Here is a 10,529-nt window from a genome sequence, read left to right on the forward strand (position 1 = left end):
TTACCTCTTAGAAAGTGAGACAAAAATAGGAAGATGAGAGTGGCAGCAAATTGTTTATGGACATATCATTATCACCTCTTAGAAAGTGAGACAAAAATAGGAAGATGAGAGTGGCAGCAAATTGATCATGAGTTGAAGCAATCATGGATTAAAATTGGCACACTAGTCAGTGAATGTAAAATGATGGAAGGACTGATTTGCTTTTCCTAGTAGTGTTGGAGGTGTATGAAACAGGGTTTAGTGGAGCGTGAGCGAGGAGTGAAGGGAATATATAGAGATTCTAGTGTGGGGGCATGGTATAAGGTATCGGTCAAGTCCCACTTTAGCAGTTACACATGCATGGTATAAGGTTCACACGGATTATTAATACGTATTATTTATACACATGACAATCTATAAGATTCATACGAATTGTCAACATGTATGTTTCTTAAGAATTATCAATCCGTATGACACAGATTGTAGTTGCAGATGAAAAAAATTATCCTCTTCCATCGTTGTACTACAACACCCACCATGACGACAATCATGAACTCAATGCAAACTACGAACAAACCACCACGACAATACACCTCAACCAAACCAACCACAACACGAAAAGAGGAGTTTGACAAAAAAAAACACAACTTCATGGTGTAAAAAGAAAACAAAGAAGGAGGGAAGGAAGAAGAAGTAAAAAGGGACAAGGTTGGAATTTTTTAAATTATGTTGGATCCAGGAAGTAGGACCCCTAATTAATTAGTTTGGTATAAAATATGGTGGGGCTAATAAAGTTTAGGCCCAAAATTATTTTGGCCCAATTCAAAATGAATAGGCTTGATGCAAGCTGACCTGTGATGAGTCAATCTAACTTCCTGACTCGAAATTTGAAAAGTAAAACAAAAATAAAAATTGTATATTATAATACACTCTTTTAATTGGTTACCTAGATTTTTACAACGTGGTAAAATATGTTTTAATAAAAGTTTTCCAAGTTTAAGTCACATATAGAGAAAAAAAAAATGCATTGATTTTATGTAAATTTATTAACTTTTACAAAATTAAAACTCATTAACAGGATAAGTAAACCATTTTACACGGTAATTAAACTCAAACAGTATTAAAATTCAGATCAGTTATTGGATAAACAACTATAGAATATCCTTAACATCTATCGATTTATGTGATTTGTGAAGAGAAAAAAATGCCATACTGACTAAGTCAATGGAGGAGAAAGGTGATGGTTTAATAGCCATAATAATTTGTGTCGGTGTCTCGGTGATTAATGGTTACGGTTGATGTTTCCATCAATACCCTCAAAAGCAATAAAAAAAATTGGATATGTGCGAATCGTTGAGTAGATTTAGTAGAAAAGATATAAAATAAAAATAAAAATAAAAAATAACTTACGAGTCTACCAGATGACCCGGATCTCCAAAGCTGCGCACTACTTTCTAAACATATCACTGGATCAAAGTGATCTTGCCAATTCTTAACCCAAACCATTGTCCTCTAGATTTTGCACAGATGGGACTAACTTGGTCACAAGCCCGACCAAATATAGCTAAACCACAAAACAAAAACTACAAGAAAACAACTAGGATGTGTGTTTCAATAAAAAAACTAAGTTCTTATTTGAACAAACTTCCCGAGGAACAAGTTGACAGCTGAGCAATAATTATGAGAAACAACTTCACAGGTTTGGAATTCAAAAGTGCAATTTGGGGAATACCCAGATCCCACTACTAAGTGAGATGGTCATTTTCTTAAAATATCCTATACCCGGATCAGGGGAAGGGATCAGATTTATCTTGACGGAAGGAAGAGTACTAATAATGTGTATAATGCTACAGCAGCAGCAGGTAGGGTAAAAAAATCATACAAAAAGAAAACAATGATACGAGATATAAAAAAATCATACAAAAAGAAAACAATGATACGAGATAACTATAGTGGATGCATTGGATGGACGTCAAAGATATACCTCCAGGACATCACAAGGTGAATCTATCAAACTTGATCAGTCATTAACAAGTAATCCATGTGGGTGGATTTGGTCGGGGGGATGTGGAAGTTGAAATCACATAATAATAAGCCAGTAGAAGTAATGCAGAAATCCAAATCTAGTAAAACTCGTATGAGATGCACCATAATCTCACTAAAGAAGCTCAAATGATTTGCAAGAATACAACAGCCAACTAGCCAAGTAACCAATCAAGCCAGCAATATGACGATCGATCAAGCAACAGTTATGTTACTGCCATTCTATTAATTCGGATAACAATTGAAATGGTAAGCAATCTCAAAATGGTGACAAGGTGAGGAATAATATAGTTGAGTTTAAATAAGTAGAAATAAGGTAGATGTAGAAATCTGTGTGATTTTCTTTAGGACTATATGCAATCATTAATCTTCGTTCCCATTGTTGCAAGTTTCAATTCAAATAAATGTTCAAAGAATCTTGATCAAATCCAAGCACACAAACCATGCATCATTAAAAGGAGGAACATTCCACAATTTCTCGAGAACTTCGGTCTCATAATTATAAACCTTTCAGACAAACAAATCAAGATATATAATCTCAACGGTTCTGGAACAAGAAAGACAGTATTAACCAGAAACAAGGTCTAACAGGAGGCAGTAACAACTAACAAAAGGCAAAATCGCCTGCTAAGCAGTACCATAGTCACAAAAAACCAAAAACATCTTTTTTTTGCCATATGTATAAACTTCCCCGAAATTAGATGAATAATAATAATAACAATAAGAGAGACTAATCATAAGTTAATAACTGTTAAAATGTGCCAAAAAAGAGAATATGTACTATTCCACCTTTTTTCTCCCTTCGCAAAATGTAACAAACCCTTCTTCACCTCAACCTGAAGCTTCAACACATTCCCTCGCAAAATGCCCTGGCTTCCCACAATTAAAGCAAGTGCTTTTTCCACCGCCGCCGCCGCTTCCGCCACCACCACCAAATCTCCCTCCTTCCATGCCGCAATCCCTAGCCAAATGACCAACCTCCCCACACCGAAAACAACCTCCACCGCTTCCTCCACCGCCAATGTTGCCCTTCCCGGTGGCGCAATCCCTCGCCATGTGTCCAAATCCGCCACACCTAAAGCAAGATCCGCCTCCGCCACCACCTCCAATGCCTACACTGCCGCCGCCTCCGCGCACGCAATCTCTCGCGAGGTGGCCGAACCCCCCGCAATTGAAACAACCACCGCCGCTGCCGCCTCCGCCGCCACCAGAATTACTGCTCCTGTTGCAATCCCTGGCGAGGTGTCCAAACTCGCCACACTGGTAGCACGCGGCGCCGCCTCCGCCATTGCGCCTGGCGCCGAAACCGAAGCCAGAGCCGGCGGCGCGGTTGTTGTTGCCGGCGGCTGCGCGGGGCTGGAGAGGGGCGCCGTCGACGCCGGTGACGTCGACGGCCTTGGTCTTGTCGTTGTCGCCGGTGGCGATGGCGAACTCGACGCGGTCGCCCTCGAGGAGGGTGCGGTAGCCGTCGGATCTGATGGAGGACTGGTGAACGAAGAGATCCTCGCCGCCGTCGTCGGGCTTGATGAAGCCGAAGCCCTTGCCATTGTTGAACCACTGCACCACGCCCGTGAATCGCTCTTCCGCCATCGAAATCGCTTCGATTTTTTAGACCCAACAAACCCTAGAAACAGAGCCTCACGCGGTGGAATGCCAACAACAGAGCACTTTCTGTGGAGTCTCTATATATATGTTCGAGGTGAACTGAAATTCCAAGGGATCTATAAATCAAATCCAACCCTGCCTATTACTGTTAATCATTTTTTTAAAGGATGTTAATCATTGATTATTAACTCATTAAAATAAATTGAACATTTTAAATCATCCGCGATTAATTGTATACTTATTTTAAAGATAAATAAATAATTTTAATTTATTTTTAATTTTTGCTGTAAAAAATAATTTTAATTTTGTATATTCCTTTAAATGTTTATTTTAATTTATTTTTATATTATAAATCTTAAATTTAATGTTAATGCACCAACCGTGTGAAATAAATCTAATTTATTTTTATATTATAAATCTTAAATTTAATGTTAATGCACCAACCGTGTGAAATAAATCTAATTACAAATAAATTATTAATGAATTTTAAAGCAATTATTTTATCATAGAATGTGATTATATGATAGTGTAATTTGTTTTTAAACTTTAAGTATATAATTTTTTTCTCTAAATCTAAATTCTCATCTTTAAGACTTATCTCCTATCGAGAGTTTTTGTTTGAGAATAATATTTTTAGAATTTTTTCTTAACTCTTATTTTTTTTTTTTCAATCTATGACTAACATATTTGTTTTTAAATTTCAATTTCGTTATTTTAAAAAAATCTTTTTTCCTGGGTGGCATTTTAAAAAAATAATCTTATGTCATAATAGAAATTATTTATTATAAATTTAAATTATAATTTACGTGACAAAATATTTCTTTATTATAAATTTTAATTTTCATATAATTTACATGTTTAAAATTATTTATTTATTATAAATTTAACTTAAAAAATAAACATTTAATTCTTGAGGCTAAAATGCTAATTTTAAGGCTCATTTGATAAAATAAGATAAACTATAATTTTATCTAATGTTTGATGTTAAAGAAATAACAAATCAGAGATGACGATAACATAGGATATGTTTATATTTTAAAAAATATTGTAGTGATGAGTAGTGGGAAAAAGATTTTTTTCAAATTTAGAGTTTTGAGGGTGTTAGCTCGTGGGACTATCTTTTGTGCACAGAGGGTTCTTACTTATGTTGGAGGGGATCACATAGCTGTCAACCTATGAAGCATCGACTTCGACATGAACACTGAACGACACGGACATGGACATATGAACATTTGTAATATTCAAGATATAGAACGTAATACGGATGTCGTGTCGATGTCAGACATTGACACAGACGCGTGTCGGACACTGGACATAACAAGAGAATGGAGTGTCCGTGTTTCATAGCTATCAAGTGCTAAACCTCTTAAAGAGAGTAATCTAGTCCGCGTCTCCTACTTATTTTTCTGTTTGTGTGTTACATTTGCAGCAACATTTTATTTTTCATATTTGTATTCGATATCTGTACCAACAATACCTAAGTACTTCTCATCAAAAGATAAAATTTAGAAATGACAATTGACACAGTGAAGTTGGATTCATCTATATTGCATCATCCCTCAAAAATAGTACTAGTAAAACTGGCAATGAAGTTGTTCATGAACAGTATAAAAATCGTCAAAGAAAAATTACAGGGTCGTCATATATCTACACAACGCAGGAGGGTTGATAGACTTGCTGCAGCATAAAGTAGGAGATGATATTTGTGCAAGTGAACAGAAATTAATAGACTTCGACATTCCATTGCTCTGCTTTCTTCAATTGCCTCTTGTACTCAGTCCAATCAATGCCTATAGTACATAATGAAACACAAGATGTAGTTAATGAAGTTACTCAGCAAATGATGTACCAAGACATAAAATGGTTGTGGGAGATATAAGGTTTGGCCCAGTGGTTGGAGAAGGAAAGGAGGAGAGGTTGCGGATTCGAATTCTCCAACCAACATTTCTAACAAAATTAACATTTGTTGATAAAAAGACAAAAAAGGTTGTGAAGAAAGGAAAATGTATTACCATCTTTGGCAGCCAATGACACCATAATGTCATCAATTCCCTTTTCCATTCCTTTTAGTCCACACATGTACACAAAAGTGTTATCCTTCTTCAGTAATTCCCAAAGCTCTTCTGCGTATTGAGCCATTCGGGTTTGGATGTACATCTTCTCCCCTTTCTCGTTTGTTTGCTCTCGACTCACAGCGAAGTCAAGCCTGAAGTTTTCAGGACTTTTCTCTTGCATCTTCTCAAACTCCTGCTCCATACAATTGAAGTTGTATCAGTATATATTGCCCCGGAAAATCTACATAAAAGAAACTGTATAACTGAAGTTTTGAAATAATGTGAAAAATCTGATTCTTCTTACCTCCTTGTAAAGCAATGAGCTGCTTGTAGGGACACCCAAGAAGAGCCATGCCAAACCATTGAACTACATATATGTCAAAACATGGTTAATAATCAAATTTGTCCACTTACAAGCACATGCTAATAATGGTAGATTTTTGTAGCTTCACATGCAGCAGTCAAGTCAGTTTGTCAATGCTTACTATACAACAATAACAAAAACCTTATCCCACAAGGTAAGAATGGCTAAATGAATCACTTGAAGCCATTAGATTCAATTAAAAACTAAAATCTCAGAGACAAAGAAAGTTTGTAATACTTGAGGAACAGCTCAGGTACTAAACCTGTGTCCCACCAGGCTCAAACCCCATCTGCCCTAGCTAGCAAAAACTAGCTCCCATAATAAATAGAAAAACATTGCCATTATTTTAAAAGATCCATACAGATAAAACATCGGTTTGCGTAGTCTGATCCTTTGAAATTGCTACTGGCAATTTAATAGAGTGTCTCATGGTGAATTTTGATGTTAAGGACTTAAGGTTAATCACATTCTCTAGTAATAATAGTCTTCCCTCCAACACTTGAAGTTAACATTTATCATTAGTGTCCAGTGTCCAGCCATCAAGTTCGTTATGCACTCTACAATCTACATACTATTGTCCTTGTTATGGTTTCTGATCTACATACAAGTGAATAAGGATATTAGTTTTGGGGAACACTTACCTTGTAATCTTCGTGCTTCTCAAAGAACATTTTCCATAAAAATGAGCGAAATGGGGCAATCCCGGTTCCAGTTCCCAACTGTGAAGAAAATTTCAATGATCAATGGTGAAGATCAGAGCAACAATCATGACCATCACATATACCATATTCGTTTTCTATCAATGTACCATGATGATGGTGGCATTTGGATCTTTTGGCATAAGCATTTCTTTCCCAACAGGTCCAGTTATTGTTACTTCAGCTCCTGGCTTCAGGTCACCTGCATAAAGAGGAATATAAATAATTGGTAAATGAAGGGTAGATACCATTAGTATAACAAAGTAAAATAACCAAAAAAGATATAGCTAAATTTCTTGTAGCCTACATTATATAAAATCTAAAACTACTCATCCTTACACAAGAAATTTGAGCAGACTCCCTTGACAATTTCTCCATTTTCATTTGTGTACACCAGCCGTTTCACGCATAGAGAAACCTGCATGGAAGCAATCATATCAGATCTTAACTGAAGTGTCGGGTAAGGAAATGAAAACATGTTGTACAATAGATAGTCCAGTTAAATTGTTGAGTTTAGTTAGCAGTTCAGCACACAAATTTGGACTGAACAATAATATATAAACACTTCGTCAATACCTATCATTTCTCTCTATCTCTCTTCCTATTATATCAAATACCTATAATACCTAGATTTCTCTTCTCTTTTTCTTTTTTTTCCCTCTCTATCTCTAACTAGGTGTCAATTGGCATTAGGTATTTATGGATAATTTTCCTTTTGGACTCAAGTCTCAAATTAGTTCAGGTGTACAATAGACAAGCAACTGAAGGAAGCTTAAAACAGGACTCAAGTATGAAAGCAACAAAATTGATAAAATAAAAGCTTTATATTGTTTAAAAAATTAAACCCCGGAAAGTAGAAACAATAATGTAAAATATGACATGATACTCACAGTTTTGGAATCTCCAAAATCACCAATGGCACTGCTAGCAATAGAATACAATCTCAGTTTATGAGGTTTGCCATTCTTGTCAATACCATCTGGAATTACCCCAATTGATTGTCCTTCTCTGTAAGGAATCTCTCCTGCAATAATAACACTAAATTTGCTCAAAAACACAAATTTTATCAGCAATCTACTTTACAGTCTATGGAGGGTATAGGAAAATAAAAGAACAAAAAAAGGAAAATAGAGGGAAAACGAATGAGCATCCGACCCTCGGTGCTGAAGACCATGTGCCAAGTTTCTCCTGGAGCATCATCCCCAGTGATCTTTGTGTTGAGCAGGCATCTACCAATGTAAGGGGTCTTGGGTTTAAACTTGTTCACAACCACACCTTCATCCTGTTTCTTGGACTCTTTTTCAACCTTGGCTGGTGCCTCAGTGGTGACTTGAGCTCTGATGGAAACTACCCGTCCACTGCTAGAAACATCTCTGTTTTGCAATGAAGCCTGAGAGACAAACCATGATTCACAACCCAGATCATCCAAAATTGTAATCTCAATCCTCAATTGCATTAATAAATAAAAGGACAAAACTTAGACACAATAAGATACATTTTTTTAGGTACGTTTAATACACTTAAGTAATCCGCATAATAAAGATTTGTATTAAAAGTTAACATAGATTATCTAGATGAAATTCAAAGACAGGTACTACAAATAACTCCCGCAATCTGCTTAACCAACTGAGTTACACCTCATTGGTGATCGAGATGAAATTCTAATGGGAGAAAGTTTGTGCTAAAAAAAAGAAAACAATAATGAAATGTTTGTGAAACATTACCTTCTTGAACACAACTCTCTCTGGGGCAATGAGGGAGGTCCTGCTTGGAAGAGAGGTAGACTTGGTGGATGGAAAAGAGACTGCAGCACTAACCGCAGCAGCCATTGGTGAAACAAGCTAAGGGGAGAAATGTTGAATGAAGTGATGAAGAATGTGTAGTAGGCAAGGAAGTGAGTATGAATGAATGTTGTTGTTTTGATTACACAGACAAGAGAGGAGTATAAGATTTGAGTGGACGAGATTTGGAAGCAAATGCAGTGGCGGATATTATATTAGGATAAGTGTACGTGGTGTGACACTGTGATGGTATCTCCGGCTTTCAACTATCACCTTACATATGTGTACGTTGGAATGCAATAAAAAAATATATGTGATGGAATAGAATATAACCTGAAAACATGAAATGAAATTACTTAAAATAATATTAAATATAATTGACTCTGTTCTAATAATTGTCTCTCGTAAAAAGATGCATATAGTCTATATTAAATAAATAATAAAATTTAATTCACCTTTTTTTTCTTTATTTGGAATATGAGGCAAAATAGTTTATTTCTCTTAAAAAGATTTTCTTTTTATTACAAAAACTCCATTTCTCACATAATAGCAAAATAATTCTTTTTCATTTTAAAATAAAATATTTAAAAATTTAAGATACTTTATTGAATAAATTCACCCCTGCAACTTTTTTATATGATTATAAGACTATCTAATACTACATTAAAATAAATTCAACTTAACTATAATATATCTTTTAAAATATTAAGTAAATTTTCATTATAATATTACATAATTACAAATACCTTATATATCTAAAACTTATTGTGTGTGATCATTAACATAATATTGAAATAATTAATGGTTGAAATAATAAAATTTAATATTTATAAATAGTTATTGATGAAATGTTTTTATCAAAAAATTATTCCTGAAATAATTCCATTCCCTCTCTTTAAACAATAACAACCTATTCCAATATTATAATGAATATTTCACATTTATAATGTGATAAAAAAAATAGCTTACACAATTTTATTCTGTTTCCTTTCCTTCCACTGCCATCAAGTAATATAGTATAGATTCATGATTTAGAGAGAAAACACAAATATATGCGCAAAAAGTCGCCATTATATATTTCTTTTCATTTTACCATATCGAAACACAGGTTTCTAATTAAAAAAAAAAAAACTATTTTCAGGACATTTTGATCAAATATAGGGAACGAGCCAAATATCATTAGAATCTTGAATTTTGCTTCACCACAAAAAAAAAAATTATAAAAATCTAGACTGCTTTTGCTTTATTTTTAAATAATATTTCTCCCCTTTGGAAAACCAACTTGACTGGGCAACTATGTTTGCATCTAAGGTAAAAAAAATGGGAAAAGAGTTGTAGAAGAAAAAAAAATGACAAGATGGAAAGGGATTAAAAATGAAACTTAAGTCCTTATTTTTAAAATTAGCTTAATTAATAAAAGGAAAATATCTGAGAATGGCCGTTCTCAAATCATTAGTTTATTCATAACATATCAAAAAGTTCAATCTTTATGCGATATGAATGTAAATTTTTTACAGAACTAATTAATCAGAAATCAAGGTAAATATGTATAATTTTCAATAAAATTGTAATAAAAATAAATAAACATGATAATTTATTATTGAATGATAATATAAAATCTCTTTATGCTATGACTTGGTATATTATTTCCTCATTTATAAAATAATCAAACTTTAATTGAGAAAATTTGCATTTTAACATTTTTGGGGGGATCAAAAGGAACGAAAAAAAGAGTATATGTGTTTTATGAGAAATCAAAATCGTTCTCTTTTTTTAGTCAACAATGTCAATCATTCATTTCCCTATTCTTTCGAAAGCAGTGTATAACACCATTGAGACTGCATAGCACATGGAAAGTGGTTTGCAAATTCGGCCCAATTTTGTGACTGAAAACTGTCCAAAGCCCAGCCCAAAATTGCAAGCAATTGGGCTCAAACAGCAAAATAAAAGCTAAAAATGGGGGCGGTTTTTACTCAAGATGCTGAAAGCTTTTTGGACTTCGTAT

The 10,529-nt window shown here is 34.4% G+C and overlaps 2 protein-coding genes across 2 annotated transcripts; both read right to left on the bottom strand.

Moving 5' to 3' along the window:
* Positions 1 to 2,496: 2,496 nt before the first annotated feature.
* LOC114381479 (cold shock domain-containing protein 3-like) lies at positions 2,497 to 3,714 on the bottom strand. Its single transcript, XM_028340747.1, has one exon. It carries the CDS (start codon positions 3,610 to 3,612, stop codon positions 2,854 to 2,856), a length of 759 nt encoding a protein of 252 aa, XP_028196548.1. The 5' UTR covers positions 3,613 to 3,714; the 3' UTR covers positions 2,497 to 2,853.
* A 1,431-nt stretch (positions 3,715 to 5,145) lies between these two features.
* Positions 5,146 to 8,699, bottom strand: LOC114381487 (ferredoxin--NADP reductase, leaf isozyme, chloroplastic). Its single transcript, XM_028340759.1, has 9 exons — positions 8,468 to 8,699; positions 7,899 to 8,133; positions 7,634 to 7,767; positions 7,083 to 7,161; positions 6,854 to 6,945; positions 6,687 to 6,764; positions 5,986 to 6,048; positions 5,640 to 5,874; positions 5,146 to 5,417 (listed from the first exon to the last, which is right to left on the bottom strand). The coding sequence occupies exons 1-9, from the start codon at positions 8,570 to 8,572 to the stop codon at positions 5,350 to 5,352; spliced, it is 1,089 nt and encodes a 362-aa protein (XP_028196560.1). The 5' UTR covers positions 8,573 to 8,699; the 3' UTR covers positions 5,146 to 5,349.
* Between the last annotated feature and the right edge of the window lie 1,830 nt (positions 8,700 to 10,529).

Source organism: Glycine soja, chromosome 2, assembly GCF_004193775.1.
Source record: "Glycine soja cultivar W05 chromosome 2, ASM419377v2, whole genome shotgun sequence".
NCBI classification, from domain to species: domain Eukaryota; kingdom Viridiplantae; phylum Streptophyta; class Magnoliopsida; order Fabales; family Fabaceae; genus Glycine; species Glycine soja.